Source organism: Aquarana catesbeiana, linkage group LG02 (assembly GCF_042186555.1).
Source record: "Aquarana catesbeiana isolate 2022-GZ linkage group LG02, ASM4218655v1, whole genome shotgun sequence".
NCBI classification, from domain to species: domain Eukaryota; kingdom Metazoa; phylum Chordata; class Amphibia; order Anura; family Ranidae; genus Aquarana; species Aquarana catesbeiana.
Genome location: NC_133325.1, coordinates 590,313,173 through 590,338,625, shown reverse-complemented (window position 1 = coordinate 590,338,625; position 25,453 = coordinate 590,313,173). Strand labels below are relative to the sequence as shown.

The following is a 25,453-nucleotide window of genomic DNA, read 5'->3' as shown; positions in this document are numbered from 1 at the left end:
GTGATTGGCCGTTTACGGCGATCTGTGACTGGCTGTGTCCAAGGGACACGGCCAGCACAGAACTTCCCAGATGCATGCCCGCTGGAGTGTGCATCGCGGAAGTAAACAGCAGGATGTCCAGGGACGGCCTCCTGGCAGTTAGCGTCTGCGCTGCAGCCGTCTTTCGGCTATAGCGCGGGCGCGAAGTGGTTAGACTAGGATTGTCATATATTTTTTCGCTTGATGCACCTTAACTGGATGTTATTTTAGATTGCTGTTTGGAATCTGTGGCATTGGTGCACTTTACCAATGATCTAGAGAAGAGTAGAGAAGATTTGTTATTTTTATTTTCACTTGCACTTGCCTATTCTGTTCTATATGCTTAGTTGTCAGGTGTGTGAGCGGTTCTATTTAATATATGTATATATACTGTATATATATATATATATATATATATATATATATATATTTATTGATTCATTCCTGCACTTTAGTTAGCGCTCACTTATTCGATCCTACAAGTACTCTTGTAGTTTTAGATGGACTTTCAAGTGAATCTTCTATGAAAATGGAAAATGTTTGTACAAAAAAAGTAATTTCCACAGCATGGCTTCAAACACTTCTGGAAGGCGAAGGTGACTCACTGCTGTCTCCCGGGTGACCTGGTCACTACAGCCCATTTTGGAGGTGGGGTGCTGCAAGCAAAGTGGATCTTCCATTTTTATGAAAGGTTCTTTCAAGTAGACAATAAACACATTAGTCCTACTAAAACCAAAATTTTTTTCTGCAGTGCCAGCTATTATTTTTTTGGAAAAGGATTTAGTGCTGGTTCTCCCCAGTATTGCACAGGTACACACTGCACGCTCTGTGCGATTCATTGCAATGCGATTGTCAGCCCATTCGTTCGAATGGGCTAAAATCACACTGAATTGCACTAAAAGTAGTGCATGCACTACATTTTAATAACACGCTGCACCAGATTGCATGGTACTGTGGTACCATGCGATTAGAAGCAGGCAAATGCACTGCGTTTGAGATCTGTATTTGATGTGTTGTTAGGATTACATTGAAACCCGCAACAGATTGCACACCCAGTCCATTTTGAACACGGTTCGGGAAACAAGCATGGAAAGCGGGTTTCGCGCACTGTGTTCTTGCGTGAATGAGCCCTTAATCCACATGAATAAATGTAGACAATGGTAAACATCTCTGGGCACATTTAATGGAAAACTTAGTGGAAATATAATTAAAGGGCTACTTAATTTTTTTTTTCATCAAGGACTACTCTTATACCCCTTATTTTTTGTACTGTCATGAAAATCTTTACTGCCAAGCACCACACAGTCTTTGCCTAAACACTTATTGTATTCTCGTAATTGTATGTAATACTTGTAAAGATAGAGTTTAGTATATGAATTTCCTTATTTCACTTTCCCCTAAAGCAGTGGTCTCCAAACTGCGGTCCTTTTCTTGCCTCTACCTGGCCCTTGGGGCACTATTCTATCCACAACGAACACCAAGGACAGGGTACCATTCCTCCCACTGACACCAGTGGTGGGGCACTATTTCTCCTACAGACACCAATGATGGGATGCTATTCCTCCCACTAATATCAACAACGAGGCACTATTATTCCCACTAATACTAACAATAGGGCACTATTCCTTCCACTGATACCAACAATGAGGTGCTATTACTCCCACTAAAACCAATGATGGGGCATTGTTTACTCCCATGGATGCTGGAGCATTTTTTACTCCCACTGGCCACAGTCTGCCCCCCCTAAAGTCTGAAGGACAGTAAACTGGCCCTTTATTTATAAAGTTTGGAGACCCCTGCCCTAAAGGACAACTTCCACCATCTCACTCAGTGTAATCCACATAGATAAATACTTGCATCCAGCCCTACTTCTGAGATATTTATTGTGTGGCCCTGCCCAGCACCACAAGTCTTAGTACAAAAAAACTTTCCAAGACCAGAAATTACATCATAATATAGTTCTCAGAATTTACAAATGCCAAGCTGCATATTCAGGATGCAATGTCCTGCAGCCCATAAATTTACAGAAGTTTCAACACAGTAAGCATATTGGGAAACTCTGTATAGTTCATTTGGTGGTCATTTAAAGGATAATTATGCCCAAGAGCAAAAAGTTCATATATTGCAGCGTTCCAGTTCTTAGCTGTAGTGACTGTATTAGTTTCCCTTTTACAGGCTAAGATCATTTTCTGTACTGGAAAATATCTGTCCCTCTTGTCAGACATGCAGGGTCCTTGTCACTTCCCGTGAACTTTCCTGAAAGCATATATTTTGGTATTTGAATACACTTTAACTTTTCAATTTTCTTACTTTACCATTTGCATTTAACAACCGTTTAAGGGCTCATGTACACTGCAGCTCAAAGAAGCTGCTCCTACAGGCCTTTGAGCTTTTTTGAGCTCTTATTTCTTCTGCCTGGAAACTCCCCTCTATGTTAGCCAATGTGTCCATGCACACTATGGCTTTTTCAGGCGTTTACAGGCATATGCTCTTATAGGCAAAACTCATGTTTTTGAGAAGAGCTTTCGAGCAGAAAAGATGCCTAGGTTCCCAAAGATGCGCAAAAACGTGTGAAAAAGCACGAAAAAGCTCAAAGAAGCTCGAAAACACACAAAAAAAATAACCTGAGGGGAGGGTTTGTGAAAAAATTTGCTTATGTTCACAAAAGCTCAAAGGAGTTTAAAGAAACTCAAATAAGCTCAATAAAAATGTGAAAAAGAGCTAAAAAAAGTACAAGTTTCTTCAAGCTGAAATAAAAGTGTGTGTGGATTTACTATAATCAGTAAAAGTTCTTTGCAAAAACATTGCTTTTCTTTTTATATGTAGGTGGATTTACAAGAAACACATTTAATCTCTGGAATAAAAACACAAGGAGCTAATAGATATTTCAGCCAGTATTACATTACTGAATTCTTTGTGGTATACAGCAAAGACAAGAAAAAGTGGGCAGCTTTCAAAGGAAATAGCTCTACATTGCATAAGGTATGTATTAATTACGTTTCTGATATACATATAGGTTTGGTAGACCTGTGTTAACAGAATTCAGAATTCGAATTTTAAAGAAAGTTGTTTTGCAATTCAATACAGTATATTTTATGGATCTAACAACTCTCTCTAGTAAACCACCTTCATAACAAAGAGAGCCCTAATGATTTCCTAATGTTGAATGCTATGACTATATCCCTCTTATTGCCACCTATTTGGCTATATTACTGTGACAGTCATTGTCCGCAATATACTATATTTTAATAAGTTAATTCCCTTAAAGTAAATCAAGCTTGCGCTGTTGAATGCTGTCAATTACTGAGAAATTGTCTGGAACAATCACTGAGAGCTATGGGCCAGGACAGAAGAGCAACACTCTGGGAAGCATTGAGGAAGCCTTATGCCCCGTACACACGGTCGGACTTTGTTCGGACATTCCGACAACAAAATCCTAGGATTTTTTCCGACGGATGTTGGCTCAAACTTGTCTTGCATACACACGGTCACACAAGGTTGTCGGAAAATCCGATCGTTCTAAACGCGGTGACGTAAAACACGTACGCCGGGACTATAAACGGGGCAGTGGCCAATAGCTTTCATCTCTTTATTTATTCTGAGCGTGCGTGGCACTTTGTCCGTCGGATTTGTGTACACACGATCGGAATTTCCGACAACGGATTTTGTTGTCGGAAAATTTTATATCCTGCTCTCAAACTTTGTTTGTTGGAAAATCCGATGGAAAATGTGTGATGGAGCCTACACACGGTCAGAATTTCCGACAACAAGGTCCTATCACACATTTTCCATCGGAAAATCCGACCGTGTGTACGGGGCATTAGCAAGAAATTTCTCGTCAATAGAGTGGCATGCATGGAAGTAGAGTCAAGTATTAAAAAATCAACAAAGAGAGGCGCTGCCCCTTTAAATTAGCCTAAAACATGTTTGTGCAACCACCTAAATTACAAAAATTATAAAATTAGGGCTCCAGCTGTAAATAGAAAACAAGTAATTCATAACGTAAAAAGTCTGTGTATAAAGAAACAACTAGACATCCTTTAAAATGATGGTGCTCAAATCTTCAGTATACTGTGCTCCACCAAACGTGTGAAAAGTATATATGCGCTCACCAAAACTTTTCGGCCAAACAAGTGACCATCAAGCAGGGAATAAACAGATGCACTTCTCAAAGGAACAGGACCAAAACCTCCAGCCAATTCCTCTCTCCTCACTTCAACTTTGTACAACTACAATAAACGCTCCAGGAGGGACCACAAGAACATGATCTGTAGTGTAATACATTTTAATATAATATAAAATTCATACAAAGTAAAACAGATGCACTTACAGAAGAATTAAATGTTCAATATGTGCAGCTCCGCAGCTGATATGTCTTGCACCATCTGATTGCTGTACTCAGGGTCGACATTCGTTCCACCAGTCGGGTGCTGTCGGGGATAGCTCTGCAAATATTATATAAGGCTTGTATTTCAATGCATTTTGCACATGCGTGCGTCATCAGGCAATAGACAGGGCCAAGTATTACATTCTTCTTTACAGAGGCACTTTTAATAGGAAACTCCACATAAGGCATTGCCCCCTTCTCCACTCAGCCCCTCCAACCCGACATCCAAACAACTAAGCCCAATCTAGGTGAAATGCATCAATGAAGCATGGCTACCAGTGGGGACTGTCAGCGTGCATGTCCTGAATAAACTGTTTGTAGGACTGATTTCATTAGTGTGCAACTGTTTTTGTATGACCCTTTTTTTTTGTATTTTTTAAGTAAGGGAGGGTTATAACCCCATCAGTTTTTTTTCTGCCACCCATGTCCCATTGGGGAGATTTCATTTCACTTCCTATACCATAGCCAAAACAAAAAGTGAAAACGTATTCATGGTTATCACCCGGGTCACCAGAACTGCTGTAGCTTCCCTATTGGAAGGTTTCTCCTCATCCTCAGGAATAATAAGAATATTTCTGACAGCATGTTGGGGGAATGGCAGTAAAACCTTCAGATTCAAATCCCGTGCAGCTATTTCCAAAGCTAAAACAAATTTTATTTGGAGTTGGACTTTTAAAAGGAAATAAGTAATATTATACTTCTACCGAGTTTCAGTGATATTTATCCAACCTTTAAATTTCTTTTAAATATAAATTTTAAATATTGAACTCCAAAATAAAGTTTATTGGCTTTATGTCACTTTAATAAATAGTTAACAAACAAATACTTCACTTTTAATGTTTATGGGAGAACAGCTTAAAAACACTTAACTAAAATAAGAGAAAGAGGCAAGGAAATGTAACACCTTTAAGACTAGGCCTTTTTCTGACAGTAATTTTTGCTAGAAAATTACATAGAATCCCCAAACATTATATATATTTTCTAGCAGAGACCCTAGAGAATAAAATGGCAGTTGTTGCAATATTTACGTCATAGTGTATTTGCGCAACCGTCTTTCAAATGCCATTCTTGGGGAAAAAAAATAAATACTTTAATAAATTAAAAAAAAAAAAAAACTGTAAAAGTTACCTAGTTTTCTTTGTATAATGTGCAAGATAATGTTATGCCGCGTAAATAGATACCTAACATGTCATTTTTTAAAATTGTGCACACTCGTGGAATTGCGACAAATGACACTACTTTAAAATCTCTATAGGCGATGTTTTAAATTTTTTTTCTTACGATCGTGGCGATACCTTACATGTGTGATTTGAACACCGTTTACATATGTAGGCGCGACTTATGTATGCGGTCGCTTCTGCGCACATGCTTGGAGGGATGGGGTGCTATACATTTTTTTGTTTTCCTATTTATTTTTACACTGTCCCTTTATTTTTTTTTACATTTTTGTATCACTTTTATTCCTATTACATACAATGTAAACATCCTTGTAATAGAAATAAGCATGACAGGTCCTCTTTATTGAGAGATCTGGGGTCAGAAAAACCCCAGATCTCTCATTTACCTTTAAAAGCAAAAAAAAAAAGTAATTTTGACTTTAAGAAATAAAAAAAAATCCTGCCCATCTGCCTGAGGACCGGAAGTGACATTGGGGGTCGCTCTGGTCCTCTAAGGGCATAGAGCCAAGTGGAGGCTATCCTGATCGGCCGCATCGGATCGGTTCCAAGCTTACCAACGGCTCCGGTAAACTCGAAATTGAAGCAGAGGGTTGGGGGCACCTCTCCTGCCGCCTATAAGGGCCAGTTCACACCAGATGCAGTTCCGTGCGCTTTTTTTCTGCACAAAATGCATGCATAGTGTTTTCCATGTATTTCAATGGCTCTAGTTCTGCACTGGAAACTGACCGAAAAATGGCTGCATGCTGTGAACTAGGGCCATTGGAATACATGGAAAACACTGTGCATGAATTTTTAGTGCAGAAAAAAGCACACGGAACTGCATCTGGTGCGAACTGGCTGTAAAAGTGATCTTGCGGCAATTCCGTCGCTGGGACCACTTCCCCCTAAGGAAACAAAAGCAAACAAAAGTATGTTAAAATAAAAAAAAAATGATAAAGAAACAAAAAATAGCTTTGATCTACATTAGTGCCAGGGTTAGTGTTAGGGTCAAAGTAAGGGTCAGAGATAAGGGTCAGTATATTTTGGGTAGGATTTTTTCAGAATAGTGTCAGTGTGTTTTAGGAAGGATAAAATAAAAGCAAAATGTGCACTATTGTTTCTGGGCTATACCACAGGTACAAATAACATACTCTGCAATCGTCAGGAGCCAGAGAATTTATTTTGGGTTGTTCCTTAGTGGCTAGTTATGTTAATAGCAAGAAATCTACATCTATATTTTTAAGTAATTTTTACTATTTTGGACTAGTTTTTCTTTGGTAATAAAAAAAAAATCAGGATATATGCATTACCATTTACCACCAAATAAAAGTCCAGTTTGTCCTGAAAAAAACAAGATATAATTCACCTGGATACATAAAGTAGTTGCGATGATATGTTTTACTAATGCACGTCAAAGTTGCAAATATGTTTTCAGGCATTAACATTTGTTTTATATTCAGTCATTAAGGGGTCAAGATGATGGTGAAAAATGCCTTTGGAATTCTAGTTTTTGGTTGCAACCTTAGACTAGATTTTGAAGGCTACTCAAATCCAGGAGTTACATTTTCAAGATCCACAGGTAGGGTGGTGCAGACTGCCAAAATGCCCATCCAGAGCGATGCATACATCAAGTGAAAAAAATGCTGCTCTCCCACCCAGTCGTCGTAGCATAAGAATAAAGATCCACTTTAGCCTGCAAGTCTCTGCCAAAAGGCCACCCCCCACTTATGTGTTGTGCCCGGGGGCTTAATTGTAGGGTAGTTTTTGGTTGTTTAATTTTTTTTCAATGCTTATCATATAATTCTGCACAAATTTCAGCATCCTCTACTACAAAAGCTTCAATTTCAGATACCCTATCAAGCTTATCCACTTCTAAATATATTGACTTTGCAGCTTTAGGCCTCTTGCACACGATACTCCTGTTTGAGCATCTACTTTTTCAGACTTTTTTTTATGTATTTGTGTGTATTTTCGTGCATATGCGTTCACGCAATTGCTCCCATTTTCGTGCAAACTAATGCTCCATACACACGATCGGAAATTCCGCCAGCAAAAGTCAGATGAGAGCTTTTGGTCGGAAAATGCGATCGTTTCATTTTCTCGGCTCGTCTTGGTGTTGTACGTCACCGTGTTCTTGGCGGTCGAAAGTTCATAGGACTTTTGTGTGACCGTGTGTATGCAAGCCAAGCTTGAGTGGAATTCCTTCGGAAAAACCATCCAAGTTTTTTCCAACGGAAAATCCGCTTGTGTGTACGGGACATTATTCTCACGTTCTTCTTCTTCTGCAGACTGTAAATAATGGTCATTGGACATTTGAATGGGCTGTATTTTAGCTCAGTACAAAAATAAGCTGTACTGAGCTTTTTCAGGCTGCAGTGTGCAAGAGGCCTTACTATGCACAAAACGAAGAATGCTCCAGGTGGTTATAACTCCACATGCTTTACAATACAGATTACGTGACTATGTGACAGCACATATTTTTGGATCCACATATGTTAGATACACTTTTTTTATATGATATTTATTACAAAGTGTAATCAACAAATCTGTATTCATCTTCACAGATTTTTAAAGGGAATACTGACTCCTCCAGTATAAAAGAAAATCAGTTTAACCCTCCAATTGCAGCACGATACATAAGAGTTTATCCCACAAAGTACTCCAATAAACCAGCTCTTCGCATGGAATTGCTTGGGTGTGAAATAAGTGGTAAAGTTATTTAAAGTATTTTAGTGTAAACATGTATGGAAAGTAAAATGATTATTATTGGTGTCAGGTTAAATTTCTTTTATTCTAATACAAGAAATAAACAACTCACCATTTCAGCTAAATAAAACTTGATTTTGCCCATTTTCTGTAATACATACATCTAAGGATTATATCTGAGATATATGCAGGACTTTTTTTCTCATTGAATAGGTGCAGGAACTCCTCCCTTCTGAGTCACCCCTTTACTCTGCCCTCTAACCACCTCCAAGCACAATTCTTTCGGTGCACCACTTTGCCACCTCCTAGTACCACCCCTTTTAGAGAATACACAACCAAGTATCATTTTAAGGTGCTAAGTATTTAGTATGGAATTTGTTAATGATAACAATAAAGGCAGTAAAATAGATGTAGCAACAATAGACACCCCAGCGACATTAGACCCCTCTCAACAGTATATCCCTCCCAGCAACGATTGACCCCCTGCAACATAAAACCCCCCCCCCCCAACAATAGATCCCCCACCAGAAACAATAGACCTCCACAGAAACAATAGACCCCCCTGCAAAAATACATTGCATCCAGCAAATATAGGTTCCCCAGCAGCCAGCATCAATAGATCCTCCAGGAGCCAGCAACAAAGACCCCTTCCTCAACAGTAGATCCATCCCAGCAACGGTTGACCCCCTGCAACGATAGATCCCCCACAAGCAACAGAAGACCTCCCCAGCAACAATAGGCCCCCTTCCTCCACAAAAATAGATCCCCTCCAGCAACAATAAATTCCTCAGCAGCCAGCATCAATAGACCCTCAGCACACCCCAGCACCCCTTGCTATTTAGTTCTGGAAGTGCTGGAATTGCGTTCCCCCACGTTCCTGCTGAAAAAAAGCCCTGGATATATGTATTTATTATAACATCTTCCTTTAAACAAAATAAAAATATAATTCAATAGATAGGACCAATACAAGATAGTAAAAACTAAAAGAAACTGAATAGTGCTGAGCAAAAATCCTGTGAAACAGAGTTTACATGTCATCTCGTCTTTCTGTAAGGAAAAAAACAAAGCATCTTATGTAGGAAAATGTTGTGTTGTGCCTTAGGAGTGCAGATAGACTGTTAACAGGTCACCATCTTTATTAATCACACAAACTTCCTGCTCCAGCTCCTCCTACTATCTCTTAATGCTCCTAAAGCAGAAATGACATAAGATTGTCTTAAATGGCTTGAAAAAGTATTCATACCCCTTGAAATTCTCCAGATTTTGTCATGTTACAACCAAAAATGTAAATGTATTTTATTGGGATTTTATGTGATAGACCAACATAAAGTGGCACAGAATTGTGAAGTGGAAGGAAAATGATAAATGGTTTTCAAACATTTTTTGCAAAAAAAAATCTGAAAAGTGTGGTGTGCATTTGTATTCAGCCCCCTTTACTCTAAAACCCCTAACTAAAACCTAGTGGAAATTGCCTTCAGAATTCACCTAATTAGTAAATAGAGTCCACCTGTGTGTGTGTGTTTTCAGCTTTTAATAAGATATATTATATTAGTTTTTCATGAAATTATGCATTTTGATATGATGTATTGTTCTTTCCAGGATGTTCAGTTCCCCTAGGCATGGAGAATTTAAGTATCAAGGATGAACAAATAACAGCTTCCTCATACAAAACTTCTTGGTACACATCACCATGGGTACCATCTCTGGCGCGCCTCAACAAAGCTGGATCTGTTAATGCTTGGCAAGCAAAGGTATAATACAATTATGTTTCAAACAAAATACTAGAGGGACTACATTGTGCAGTATAATCAGCCTTAGAAGGCTGGAGTTAGGCTTTAGCTATGATACTAATTATAATATTAATAGGACTGTTACAAGTGACATAACAAGTGAAAATGATTGAATCGTGTAATCATCAGTGAGTAGTCAGAACCTATTTGATATAAACTGTACTTCTATGCTTTTTTTTGAATGGCTCTGTTCTAGTTTCTGTAAATATGATCTAAGCCACACTACATGTGTCCTGAAGTGTCACTTTGTTTTAGTTTTTGATAGCGTGGAAAAGTTACAATTGCATTACATTTTATTTCTGTTTACTAAATGGCATCCTGATAAAAGGTATATTTGAGCTAAATCTGAAAATGAATATTTTAATATCATATAATGAAAAGAGCTTATATGCCCAGTGCCTTGGGTTTTCATGCAGGTGTTGCTGTAGGTTGTGTTGTCTTGCTATTATCCAGGAGTTCTGAGATAACCATTTACTTTTTGAAAGTCATATTAGTCTCAGTCCTGGCCACTAAGTCTAAACAGTGGCGTCACTAGGGTTGGTGTCATCTGGTGCGGTAAAAGTTGGTATTACCCCCCCCCCCCCGCTAGCCTGCCACAGTGTCACTCCGCAGCAGCAGGATAGGCAGTGGGGCACTGAGCAGGCTAGTGCATGGGCACGGCTCTCCCCCCCAGCCTGCCACAGTGCTATTTGATGATGTCACCCCTCAGGCGGGAGTCACCCTGGTTTGGTATGCACCCCCATAGTGACACCACTGGCCAGGAAGCTGAAGTTATACTCTGAGCTCAGCGAGAGCTGAGACACACCCCCTTCGCACAGCACCCAGGAACAGAATTGAGGCTGTCAATCACAGGCTGTGTGCTGTCACCTTTTTTCTCTTGGTGTCAGGAAATGGGGCAGCAGACAGAAATGACACCCAGTGCTCTGGATTGAGAAAAGTACACACTATAGAGGGATATGTTTTGTTCATATTTCATGTCTCAGATTTACAACCACTTTAAAGTGGTTGTAAACCCATGGGGAAAAAAGAAAAAAACCTGCAAGAGAAAGGCATAATGAGCTAGTATGCAGTATGCTAGTATGGAGTTACTTCCGGGTATCATGGGCTCCAGCTCTATGATTGGCCAGAGTCGTGATGATGTCACTCCCACGCATGCACTTGGGAGCCACTGGTAACAGCACACTAGCTGAAGAAATGGCATGTACGAGCCGTCTCTTCAGTGCGCATGTGCCGATGACGTCGGCACATGTGTATACAGTGAATATCTTCTAAACTATTCAAGTTTAGGAGAAATTCACGGTAGCTACAGGTAAGCCTTATTATAGGCTTACCTGTAGGCAAAAGTGGTTGTAAAGGGTTTACAACTAGGGATGGGCCAAACACCCCCCGGTTCGATTAGCAGCAGAACATGCGAACAGGCAAAAAATTTGTTCGAACACATCTATGGGACACGAATGTGAAAAATCAAAAGTGCTCATTTTAAGGGTTATTATGCAATTTATTGTCATAAAAAGTGTTTGGGGACCCGTGTCCTGCCCCAGGGGACATGTATCAATGCAAAAAAAGTTTTTAAAAAACACCATTTTTAAAAAAAATTTGGTGCAGGGTCCCCCTTAAAATACAGGTCTGGTATGGATTTTGAGGGGGACCCCTACTGCATTTTTTTAAAGAAATTTGGCGCAGAGTTCCCCTTAATATCCATACCAGACCTGAAGGGCCTGGTATGGAATTTGGGGGACCCCCATGCAATTTTTTTTTGGTTCGGGGGTTCCCCTTAATATTCATACCAGACCCAAATGGCCTGGTAATGGACTGGGGGGGATCCCATGCCATTTTTTTCAATGACTTTTATCTGTATTGCCGAGACCCATCAATTCACTATAGCCACTATTACTTTTAAATGACTTTTTTCATTTAGAAATGTCATTTTGTGCATTTCTAAACACAGGAAAAATGTGCCACTTTATAGGCATACTATAGACACCCCCCAGGTACGAAATTTAAAGGAATATTTCACTTTTATTGTTTCACTTTAAGCATTATTAAAACCACTGCTCCCGAAAAAACAACTGTTTTTTTAAAAAAAAAAAAATTTCATTGATACATGTCCCCTGGGACAGGACCCGGGTCCCCAAACACTTTTTATGACAATAACTTGCATATAAGCCTTTAAAATTAACACTTTTGATTTTCCATGTTAATGTCCCATAGATTTGTTCTGGCAGCTTTCGAATTTGCCCCGAACACCGCATATTGTTCGGTGTTTGCTAGAACATCTAAACAACCAAAGTTCGGCCCGAACTTATGCTCGGGCTGAACCGTTCACCCATCCCTATTTAAAACCACTTTAAAGTAAGGTACTCACACTAGTTGCATTTAAAAATACATTCAATGATGCAATAATAAAATAAAAAGCTGCAATAATTATGTCTTTTATATCTTCTCTGGATCTCTGCTTTAGGCTTTGTTGCAATTTTCCACCATTAGTCAAATGACTGTCCATATTCTGAATTTATGAGTACATTACACCCTCTGCAGAGTCATGTGACCTGTATAAATTAACACATATAATAAAAACTTTAAAAGAGTGCCCACAACTTTATAATATAGTGAATGAAAAAATGTTTGTGATTATGGGCAGCACCACTTGAGAAGATAGTATTTTATTAACTACTAATAATACACAAACATTTGAGGCTATTAAGAACCCTTTTAAAACAGCTTGCAATCTAAAAAAATGTAACTGAGATTGTTGCTTGTGTTTTATTTATTGATTTCTGTTTTTTTTTTTTCAATTATGGTGTGCCGTACAATTTTATCACACCAGCTCAGCTCAGGGTCACTCTAGTGTAACTGGGTGGCGGGCTACATGCCAACGCACCCCCCTTTTAATCACAACAGCTTACCCCTCAGAGGACACCGCTATCGCAATCCACCACCCTCCCGCCCGTTACAGCACCAGAATAGGGCAGGTGCCCAGGCACACCCAGGCGGCAGCTGGGGTCCGGAGAGAACAGTGTGCAATGCAGCGAGTGGCAGCCGTGCCGCCAGGGCGGAGAATAGTGACAGGCGAGGCGTGAGAGAGAGGAGGAAAAAAAACACACACACAGGCTAGCACTGCCGCAGCGCCGGAGGTGTTCCAGCTGAAAAAAACTGCCAAAGGAAGCCAGTGCTTTCGCCGCCCTCGGAATGGTGTCACCTGGGTTCAGACTGCACCCACCACCCCCCTAGCAACGCCACTGAGTCTAAGGGTGAATTCCCATCCGAGCATAAGTATTTACAATTGATTTTGGACTGATTTGTTCTCCGTATTTTTTACGTTTCTTTCAGACGTATTCAGACACATTTTTATTTTAGCCAATGGAAAGCTTGTGGGTAGGTGCAGCATGATGCACCAGGCAGAAAGCACATGGAGTCCAACAGGCCTGGTGGGGAGGCAACCCAACTGGAAACACTCACAAGTTGTAACAGTGATGGGACTGTAGATTGAAGACTTATGCCCCGTACACACGGTCGGACTTTGTTCGGACATTCCGACAACAAAATCCTAGGATTTTTTCCGACGGATGTTGGCTCAAACTTGTCTTGCATACACACGGTCACACAAAGTTGTCGGAAAATCTGATCGTTCTAAACGCGGTGACGTAAAACACGTACGTCGGGACTATAAACGGGGCAGTGGCCAATAGCTTTCATCTCTTTATTTATTCTGAGCATGCGTGGCACTTTGTCCGTCGGATTTGTGTACACACGATCGGAATTTCCGTCAATGGATTTTGTTGTCGGAAAATTTTATATCCTGCTCTCAAACTTTGTGTGTCGGAAAATCCGATGGAAAATGTGTGATGGAGCCTACACACGGTCGGAATTTCCGACAACAAGGTCCTATCACACATTTTCCGTTGGAAAATCCGACCGTGTGTACGGGGCATTAGAGATGCCAACAGCATCTGCCACGAGGAGCAGAATGCAGCTTGGACTGTCTCTACCCAAAGGGGAAAGCTTTCCAGAGGTTTGGAGTGATCCCTGCCCTTTCCCTACAACTCCATAACCTTTCCCTAGCTCTATGTACTATCCCTGTCAGACGGGTGACCTGTCCCTACTCCAGCCACTTGCAAAATGCGTTCGAAATCCTGGGACCCCGGGTCTTAAATAGACTCTGCCTGACCCAAGATGGCTGCCAGAGTCACATGGGGTGCCAGCATCCAATCGGATAGCTGCCTCCCTATGACCAAGAAAATCATAGAGGAACTATGTACCCCTGGACTTCCTCCCCATCTGCACTGTCACTATGGACGAGCGCCACCTGCAGTGGAGAAAATAGACTGCATCTGCCTACAAACTGGTTACTAGAAGGAGATGGTTGTTTAGGGCATGAAAAACACAAATCTCCAGGCTTGTTCAGGTGCTCTCATTGAAGTCTGTTGGGCCAAAAATGCCCTATTTTGCTTCAAAATTAGCTCTTGTACCTTTTTGAGCTTCAGGCATTGTTTTACAGGTAACAACAAAGCCTGGGGAATGCCCAGAAAAAAACCCAAGCCTACTTACCAACCAGTTCGCAGACAACCAAATGAACCTGTCTAACAGTATGCGTTAAAAACAGGGGTTTAGTCCGCACGCATTTGCAAACGCATGCGTAAGCCACAGAGCCTCGTCATGGCACCCTGGTATCTGTGGAGGCACATGCATTCTGATGGATAGATGGGGGCAGGTGGACTGAAGGGGAGCCAGGGCCGTCTTTAAGGCAGGGCAATAGGGGCAGCTGCCCTGGGCCCTGTCATTGTTGTGGGGCCCAAAGCAGCTGCCTCATACCTGCCAACAATCCCACTTTAAATTCCCCTGTCCCTTCAAGTTTTAGCACCGTGCTGTGTCCCGATATCTCAGTGTGAAGTGCTGGTACTAATGCTGCTCAGCTCTGCCCTATTCTTGTGTACAGATGACTTACCTGCAGACCCTGTGTTTATAACCGGCATTCATATATAAATAGCGGCGGCATTACTAAGTAAATAGCTGCGGTCGGCGGCATTGATATGTAAATAAAGGTGGCATTCATATGTATAACATGCTCCCCTGCAGTGAGGAGATGATGTGCTGTAACCTCTAGCAACCTATCAGTGAGCAGTATTACTGTACAGTAATCTCTAGCAACCAAATAACAAGCAGAAATAATTTGCTGTAACCTCTAGCAACTAATCAGTGAACCGTAATGTGTGCTGTAGCCTCTAGCAACCAGTCAGTAAGCAGTAATGATAGCTGTAACCGCTGCCAACCAATTGCAATTGCTGCCTGATCTGATACAGTAAACTGATTTTAAGTCTAGCTGCTATTTATTGTATGTCTCAGAGCAGGTGGAGAGTGAAATTGCATGGGGGGGGCCCCCAAGAAAATTTTTGCCCAGGGTCCAAACAATATTAAAAGGTGGCCCTGAGGGGAGCCCACCCCTTCTTATAGGTACAGGAGCACCCCAAACACCCAGCATGTAACACAATGGCTGCAAAGGTGTTGGTGCGTTGCTGGACCAATACAAACACCAATGTGATATGAAAAACAAAAACTCGCCACCGCCCCCATCTACAGCTGGCTATCGCAGTAAGCGGCATTGGAGGGCTGAAACAGATAACAACAAAGCCTGGGGAATGCCCAGGAAAAACCCAAGTCTACTTACCAACCAGCTTGTAGACAACCAAATGAAACTTTCTAACAGTATGCGTTATAAACAGGGGTTTAGTCCGCACGCATTTGCAAACGCATGTGTAAGCCACAGAGCCTCGTCGTGGCACCCTGGTATCTGTGGTCCTAACACTAAACTATGAGTGTCCCCACACTGGAAGCACATGCATTCTGATGGATAGATGAGGGCAGGTGGACTGAAGGGAAGCCCACCCCTTCTTAAAGGTACAGGAACACACCAAACACCCAGCATGTAGCACAATGGCTGCAAAGGTGTTGGTGCGTTGCTGGACCAATACAAACACCAATGTGATATGAAAAACATTGTTTTTTCATATCACATCGATCTACAGGTGCTTGAGCACTCATATGCGAACAGGCACAATATAAAATCATAGGTTTAGTTGTTGAGTGTTCTGGAGTTTGCGCTTCAGTCTACAAAACACTCAGGTGTAAATCAGGGCTAATACAGGATGGACAGAGTAATCACATTGATAATGTGAGTCTCCAGCACCCTCTATTGATAGCATGCTTTTCTTTGCTGCTTTATGGCTTGTGACAGTGCAGATTCTGCTCCTTAACTCATTCATTCTGACTGTCCTCTGTCTTCCTTTCCTTACCTGTTAGCTGTCCAATAGCTGATGCTATCCAGCCCAGGCATTGCTCTGAAAAGAAGCAGTTGAGGTTGCATGAAGAAACCAAAAAGTTTCACTGAATGGACGTTGTGCTTTCAACATACTGGTTAAGTTTCCTGGATAACATTAGAAAGTGACTTTGTACTTTTTTGATTGTCTAGAGTTGATCTTTAGATGTCCATTCCCTCAGTCTTCATTCATAGCATACAGTGTGCTGTAGATAACATAACACCTAATGTGTAGTTCTCCCTTATAATCCCCCAGGTAATTCAAATGTCCTTTCTTACTTTTATTTTCTTCATATAGTCAAATAACAACCAGCAATGGCTACAGATTGACTTTCTTTCAATGAAGAAAATTACTGCTATTACAACACAAGGAGCCAAACAGTTCACTAGTGAAATGTATGTACAATCCTACAGTATTCACTACAGTGAAGATGGAAAGAGCTGGAAAACCTACATAGATGATTCCACCTCAATGGAAAAGGTAAAGGGGCTGGGTGCTGTTAGATGGAGGGGAGAATAGGGGGCTGGAAATGGCAAGATGGAAGACGCTAGATGGGGCTGGGTACTTCAGGATGGAAGGGGCTAGATGCTGAAATATGCATAGAATGGGCTAGAGGGGAGTGGGTGCTGCAAATTGAACAGGGCTGGGCAGAGGCATTTTATGAAATCAGTGGACCTGTGTGCAAGAACATATGTTTGGCCCTATTGCTCGATAAAAGAAAAAATGCTATGTGCACTGCAGTGACATGGTTTTCATTGTTCCTGGTGTGTTGCTAGGATTATAAAAAGATAAAAGGAACCATTAGACACAGAAAGATGATTAGTAATGGGACTCGCACAGCACACAGCAAGAAGTGGGTGTGGCCAAATTGTGTTAATAGTGGGAGGGGCTTAAAAGAGCATGTTAAAGCAAAAGCCTTTTTTCACATAAAAATGGTTATATTGGTGTGCCACAAGTGAGAGATTTACAGACATGTATAAACCTCAGCACAATCGTTTAAAAATATAAAATAAAACTCTTCCATTACATATGATTTATGTACATTAAAAATAGACAGAGCACTAACAATTTGTCTGAACCCACCTTAACCACTTGCCACCTGCCATATAGCAGAATGATAGCGGGAAAGTGGTTGTGATATTCTGACCGGACGTCATATGACGTGATCAGGATAACACAGCCGGGGCACGCAGTCTGACACACCGCAACTCCGATCTTGTTATGAAGCCTCTGACAGAGGCTTTTTACCACGTGATCAGCTGTGACCAATCACAGCTGATCATCGCGTGAACCAGGAAGTGCCGGTAAACGGCTTTCCTCGGTTCACGCTGACAGGGAGAGACGATCGGCGGCTCTCCCTGTCAGATGAGGGTCTGTGCTAATAATAAGCACATTGATTATCAGCACAGCCCCCATCAAAAGGTGCCCATCAGCTGCCAATCAGTGCCCAACACCTGCCAGCCTGTCCCCATAAAAAACGTCAGTGCCCATCATTTATTTATTTTTTTAATTGTCGGTCTTTTTTCCTTTATAGCCCAAAAATTAAAAACCGCAGAAGTGATCAAATATCACCAAAAGAAATCTCTATTTGTGGGAAGAAAATGATAAAAATTTAGTTTGGGTACAGTGTTGCATGACCGCGCAATTGTCATTCAAATAGTGAAAGTGCTGAAAGCTAAAAATTGTCCTGGGCAGGAAGGGGGGAAATTGCCTGGTATGGAAGTGGTTAAAGAAGAACTTCATTAAAATAGACAGTGTCTGCTCAACTACCAGCAACTATGGAGACAATAAACACTTTGGCCGGAAATATGCAATGCACAATATAGTGTATACAGTGCAGGAGTGTGTAATATACAATATAGTGTATATAGTACAGGAGTATGTAATGTGCAATATAGTGTATACAATGCAGTAGTGTGTAATGTACAATATAGTGCATATAGTGCAGGAATGTGCACTGAACAAAATAGTGTATACAGCACAGGAGTGTGTAATGTACAATATAGTGTATATAGTACAGGAGTGTGTAATGTACAATATAGTGTATATAGTACAGGAGTATATAATGTACAATATAGTGTATACAGTGCAGGAGTGTGTAATGTACAATATAGAAGCCTGTCCCCCAAATCAATCACTCCCAAGGTCAGTGTCCCCCAGCACAATCACCACCCAGGTCAGTGTCCCCAGCACAATTAGCAACCCCAACATCAGTTTCCCCCAGCACAATCACTCTCCAGGTCAGTGTGCCCCAGCACAATTACCAACCTCCCAGATCAGTGTGCCCCAGAACAATTACCAACCTCCCAGATCAGTGTCCCCCAGGACAATTACTTCTTAGGTCAGTGTCCCCCAGCACAAACACCCCCAGGTCAGTGTACCGCAGCACGATTATCCCCCCAAGCCAGTGTCCCCAACACAATTACCCCCCAGGTTAGTATTCCCCAGAACAATCACCATCCCCCCCAGTTCAGGGTCCCCCAGCACAATCACCATCCCTGCCAGTTTAGGGTCCCCCAGCACAATTGCCACTTCCCCCAGTTTAGGGTCTCCAGCACAATCACCGTCCCTTCAATTTAAGGGTCCCCCAGCACAATCACCATCCCCCCAGTTTAGGGTCCCCCAGCACATTCACCATCCTCCCCAGTTTAGGGTCCTCCAGCGCAATCACCATCCCCCAGTTCAGGGTCCCCAGCACAGTCACCAAGCCCCTAGTAAACAGCTAACAGACCTTAGACACATCTCTGCAGCATGTGAAGTTTCCTTCTTCCCGGGCTCAAGATTACATCAGTGCCCCATTCGTCAGTGATGCTGAACCGCCCCCAGAGTTAACAGCTAGTGGCAAATCCTGAACAGCAACAGGCAAGGGGACACAGGCAGCAGGACACAGACAGCAGATTGCAAACAGTGGGACACGGGCAGCGGGATGCAATCAGCAGGACACAGGCAGCGGGAATCAGGATACCAGCAGCAGGACATAGTTAGTGGGAAGTTACAGGCGTGGCTGCAGCGCCTAGACACAAGGGGCATAGCGCACAGTCATATTTGTAATTAAAATTCTCCTCCATGTTTGAATTATGTGACAGAGCACAGTAGGCCCCACCCCCTTCAGTGTCGGTGTGCACTTCACACATTGCACCAATGGGTGATATGCCACCGGGGCTGAGGGGAGTCTTGCAAGTTGAAAGGGGACTGGGTGCCACACGATGGAAGGGGCAAAAGGACCTGGGCCTTCCAAGATGGAAGAGGCTTTAGGGGGGGTGGGAGCTGCAAGGTGGAAGGGGCTAGAGGGAGCTGGTAATTTAACATAAAAGGCGTTTGAAGGGGCTGAGTTTTTCAAGTTGAAAGAAACTTGAGGATAGGTACTGCAAGATGGACAGGTCAAGAAGGGGCTGGGAATTGCAAGATGGAGGTTGGCTAAAGAGGGCTGGGTACCTCCAGATTGAAGATGCTGGAAGAAGGTGGGCCCTAAAAGTTTGGATGGAACTGGGTGCTACAAGGTAAAAGGTGCTAGAGAGGGCTTTGCAGTACAAGATGGAAAGGGCTGAAAAATGTCATTCATTGTTCAGTTTTTTTATTTGTTTGTGGGGTCAAATCAACATTCATTTTAAACTACAGTGACAATAAAATTTGAAAAAGCAAGATAGAAATATGTTCGTTCGAGAAAAAATTTCCAACTGTGTATGTGGTTTTAGTTCAGGAAATTACATTCATTCTGGTGCAGCTGTGCATGTTAACCAATCAGTGACTAACTTCAGCTTGTTCAATGAAGCTTTGACAATAAAACCTGGAAGCTAATTGGCAAAGCTGCACCAGATTTTGCACAGGCCAGTTTTAGTAAATCTCCCCAAAATGTCTGCATGGTGGTGAATAGACCAGACAAGTTAAACATTTATGTGTCTGCATCTGTGGCATATAACTTACACTTATCAGAAATGCAAGACAGAGTGAACTATGGAACTAGATTTGACTTTGGTCCTCTTTTAACCCTTTTAGTGCCAGGTCCATACAGCGTACAGACCTACAGAACTGCTTCCAGCTGGCCAGGTCCATACGCTGTTCAGCAGACTCTGCTGAACAAAATGATACCTCTGATCAGCGAATGACAATCCGCTGATCAGAGCTATTCCCCCCAAAAATTGCCCCCCTGCTAGTACACTGACATATGTCCCAGCTTTAACCTAAAATACACCCCTTCCCCAATGCACTAATCCCTACAGCACCTCTATCTCTATACGCTGACCACCCCGCACCGATCCTGCGCCCCTCCCCCGCAACACCAATCCTCCCCTGCAGCTTGCGGCTTCCCTCCTTTGCCCTTATGCTCAGGGGAGGCAAACTGTAAAAAAAAAAGTACCTTTCCCCCCCTGCCACCACTTTGACACCCCTATAGTGCCCCACATCTCCGATCTCCTGGGACCCCCTCCCCACACTGCAACCGTCCGGCTTTACCCCCCCCCCCCCGCCAGCTGCAGTTGTTGCTTAGGGGGGAGTCTGGATCGTTCTGTGTCAGGATAGAGAGCGGAGGGACTGGTAAATATGTGTTTACCAGCCCCCTTTCTTTCCTAGGTGAACATAGTGAGCGATCGGTACCGGTTGCTCCTGTGTTCAACTGTCATGGTGGCATAGTAAACAGTGTTTACTATGCCCCAGTTTATGAATGAATGGGAGCCTCTATGCAGAGACTTGAATCCATTCATAAGCATTGCAACTGAGCCTGCAGAGAAAGGGACTGAACTCTGTCTTCAGTCCCTTTCTCTGTCTAAACAAAGAGACATTAGAGGTCTGTTTAGACCCCTGATGTCTCTCCAAAGCCCTCCCAAAACAAATTTTAAAAAATAAAATTGTATCCATTTAAAAAAAAATTTAAAATTGCTCCGTCTCAATTAACATGAATAGGACTGCCTTCACAGGGATGCACAGAATACCTGTGTATCCCTGTGCAGATAAACCTGGCAGTTCTATGCTTTAGCACACCCCACTGAACAAGGCCTTAGTAGGAATTTAGCAGGAAATACATTATATTGTGTTTATGTGTGAAAATAAGGATTTTGGTGTTTTTTTGTGAAAGTAGTGATTTGATAAACATTTGCGCAAAAATCTTAAAAATCAGTAGCACCTTCTTTTCATTCTACTGGCCATGTGCTTTCAGAAAATATATGGTTGGGTCAGTCTTTTACAAACTCTGAAAGCTGTCAGTGAAAAATGAAAACCTCTAGATTTTTAGAGAAATTTTTGGGTACGTTCTTTTTTCACCATTTTGCAAAAATTTTACAGGTTAGGCTTTTATATTTAGTAGGAATTTAGCAGAAATTTTGTAAAATTAGCTGTGTTGTTATCTGCTAATAATGGTTTTAGAGTATTTTTAAACGGAAATATTGTTTTGATAAACATTCGTGCAAATATCGCGGGGCCTTAAAAATCAGCAGTATCTTCATTTTAATTCTACAGGTCATGTGCTTTCAGAAAATATATGGTTTTGGGGGTCTTTAACAAATTATTAAAGCTGTAAAAGGGAAAAATGAAAACCTTCAGATTTTTTGAGAAATTTGGATATTTACACTTTTGCGTCTGTTCGATTTTCAAAATTTCGCAAAAAGGCGTAATTTAAAAGTTACAAATATTTGTTATTTATTAACTCAATACAGGTTAAGCTTTTATATTTAGTTGCAATTTTGTAGGAGTTTTGTAAAATTTGCTGTGTTTTTATCTGCTAATAATGATTTTAATGTACTTTTATCAATAATATTGTTTGATAAACATTTGCGCAAATATCGTGGGGCCTTAAAAATCATTAGCACTTTTTTTATTCCACTGGTCCTGTGCTTTCAGAAAATCTATGGTTTGGGGTTTTTTTTATAAACTCAAAAAGCTAAAAAAGTTAAAAGTAAAAAAGCAAAGGAAAATTGTAAAAATGGTCCGGCCAGCTGAATTTAAAAGTGGGGTGCATGGCCTGGCAGCGAAAAAGTTAAATAACATTTTATACTTGTGATTTTCTATATTTTGTTATCATTGATTTTGTAGATAAAATTAGATGTGTATTATTTGACTAAAAAAGGGAATTTTACTGTACTTTTTATTTTAGATATTCAGAGGGAACAGCAACAGTGCAGGATATGCTAAGAATAATTTCAACCCTCCAATATTTTCACGTTTCCTGAGGATAATTCCAAAAAGTTGGAATCAAAGCATTGTCATGAGAGTGGAACTCTATGGTTGTAATATTTAAAGTCATCATTGAAGTGTTCCGAATATATGGAAAGTGTTTTGTGTTACAGTAACTACCCAGATGACACATTTGCCTTGTTAATTTGTGGTCTGTATATTCAAACAAATGTTACCATTTGACATATTCTTTTTTCTTTAAGTTTTTTATTTATGAAAATTGTTTTTATGATATCTTGGTTGTTTTTGTTGTTTTTATAAAACTGCTCATTTCTGTTACTGAAAATATAATCTATTAAAATGAACTTGTACTTAAAATTTAACATAAAGCTATATTAATACCCTTGCTGATGCTGAGATGGAAACAGTAAGCAGAGTCATGATACCATTCCTGTAAAAATTCTTATCTAAAACTCCCTTCAGTGTGGGCATTAAGGCCTAGGCATTTGGTCATGTGATTTCTGCTGAAGGGGAGGATCAGAGTTTAAATTAACTAATTCCCTCCTTCATCAGAGACCATGTGACCAGGTTCCTACACCTTCATACATGTGGCCACCATTGAAGGCAGCTGGGTTTAGTATTTTATGTGATATGGATAAATATTTCAGCTTATCTATCACTGCTTTCCATGAGCCAAAATTACCTGGGTTCAGTTCAGGGGAGGTTCGCCGAACTGCGCTGAAGTTCTGAACATTAGTCCGAACCCCACTGAAGTCAATGGGAAATCAGTTCTGCTAATTTCTGAGGCCAAAAAGCAAAGGGTTGTGAAAGGGCTTGGGGAGCTGAACGCTACCCTGGAGGCAATGTACCATACAATTTGGCAGAGAATAGCTGTTTGAATAGTGCATAAAGTGAAGCATTAAAATGCATAACTCCTTTAACCACTTGAAGACTGGCATGTGAAATCCCCTTCTTGTCCAAGCCATTGTTCAGTTTTCAGCAATGTGATAATTTCACGAAGTAGTTGGGCAAACACTGTATCCAAATGAATTTTATATTGTTTTTTTTTTTTAGACAGATAGAGCTTTCTTTTGGTGATCCTTAATCACTTATGCTTCTTTTTTTTTTTTATATTAAAAAAAAAAAAAAAAACAAGTTTCCCTAGTTCCTGCTATACAATGTTGTAAATAAATAATCTTTCCTGACAGATTTCCATGGCAGCATATGTTTGGGTCACTCCTACCCCATAAAATTTCAGTAAGAGACCATTTCGTATGAGGTTTTCTACCTTTTGGAAGATGTGGTGACCGGGGTCTTACGCAGGACAGCCGTGCGGATATTGGGACCATCCTGTGGTGTCCGCGCTGTATTTTGTCATTCCAGCTAGCCATTAGGCTTATAAAGCTTAGGGCTTGGTTCCTACATAGGGATGAGCCCGATGTTCGAGTCGAACGTAAGTTCGACTCGAACATTGGCTGTTCGCCGAATAGCGAACAATTTGGGGTGTTCGCCGCAAATTTGAAAGCCTCGGAACACCCTTTAAAAGTCTATGGGAGAAATCAAAAGTGCTAATTTTAAAGGCTTATTTATGGAAGGTATTGTCATAAAAAGTGTTTGGGGACCTGGGTCCTGCCCCAGGGGACATGTATCAATGCAAAAAAAAGTTTTTAAAACGTCCGTTTTTTCGGGGGCAGTGATTTTAATAATACTTAAAGTGAAACAATAAAAGTGAAATATTCCTTTAAATTTTGTACCTGGGGGGTGTCTATAGTATGCCTGTAAAGTTGTGCATGTTTCCCATGTTTAGAACAGTCCGAGAGCAAAATGACATTTCTAAAGGAAAAAAGTCATTTAAAAGTACTCGCGGCTATAATGAATTGTCGGTCCCGGCAATACACATAAAAGTCATTGAAAAAAACGGCACGAGATTCCCCCACAGTCAATTACCAGACCCATCGGGTCTGGTATGAATATTAAGGGGAACCCCGAACCAAAATTTAAAAAAAAAATTGCGTGGGGGTCCCCCCAAATTCCATGCCAGGCCCTTCAGATCTAGTATAGATATTAAGGGGAACCCCGCACCAAAATAAAAAAAACGGCTTCAGGTCCCCCCAAAAATCCATACCAAACCCTTATCCGAGCACGCAAACTGTCAGGCCGCAGGAAAAGAGGGGGGGACGAGAGAGTGCCCCCCCTTCTGAACCGTACCAGGCCACATGCCTTCAACATGGGGAGGGTGCTTTGGGGTACACCCCAAAACACCTTGTCCCCATGTTGATGGGGAAAAGGGCCTCATCCCCACAACCCTTGCCCGGTGGTTGTGGGGGTCTGTGGGCGGGGGGCTTATCGGAATCTGGAAGCCCCCTTTAACAAGGGGACCCCCAGATCCCGGCCTCCCCCCTGTGTGAAATGGTAACGGGGTACAAATGTACCCCTACCATTTCACAAAAAAAGTGTGAAAATGGTAAAAGTGACATGACACGGCTTGGGACAAGTAGTTTATTAAAAAATAAAAAAATAAAACCGTCTCACAAAGTCTTCTTCTCTTCTAACTGAGGGTGGGGGGCAAACGGTGGCATCGCCGGGTGACCCCGTGCCCCCTGATGCACGGGGACATCCATATGGCTTTCCCGTAACATCAGAGGGGGACGGGGCCACACGGTGACGTCACCGGGTGCCCCACCCCCTCTGATGCACAGGGACATTCCTATGGCTTTCCCATAGCGTCAGAGGGGGGTGGGGCCACCCGTAACCCGTAAAACATTATGACCAACCAATGATTAGCCAAAACATTATGACCACCCCACATTTAGCCAAAACATTAGGACCACCCCATGATCAGCCAAAACATTATGACTACCCCACAGTCAGCCAAAACATTATGACCAACAATTGATCAGCCAAAACATTAAAACAACGCCATGATCAGCCAAAACATCATGACCACCCCATAATCAGCTGAAACATTATGACCAC

At 41.6% G+C, this 25,453-nt stretch overlaps 1 protein-coding gene across 1 annotated transcript in view; it reads left to right on the top strand.

Annotated features, from left to right (window-relative positions):
- F5 (coagulation factor V) overlaps positions 1–22,883 on the top strand; it is a 164,785-nt gene extending 141,902 nt beyond the window's left edge. The window contains exons 22-26 of the mRNA XM_073616258.1: positions 2,845–3,000; positions 8,127–8,271; positions 9,868–10,019; positions 16,670–16,852; positions 22,458–22,883. Coding sequence (XP_073472359.1) covers positions 2,845–3,000; positions 8,127–8,271; positions 9,868–10,019; positions 16,670–16,852; positions 22,458–22,601 — 780 coding nt within the window. The 3' untranslated portion in view covers positions 22,602–22,883. The remainder of the gene's footprint in view (positions 1–2,844; positions 3,001–8,126; positions 8,272–9,867; positions 10,020–16,669; positions 16,853–22,457) is intronic.
- Positions 22,884–25,453: the final 2,570 nt, after the last annotated feature.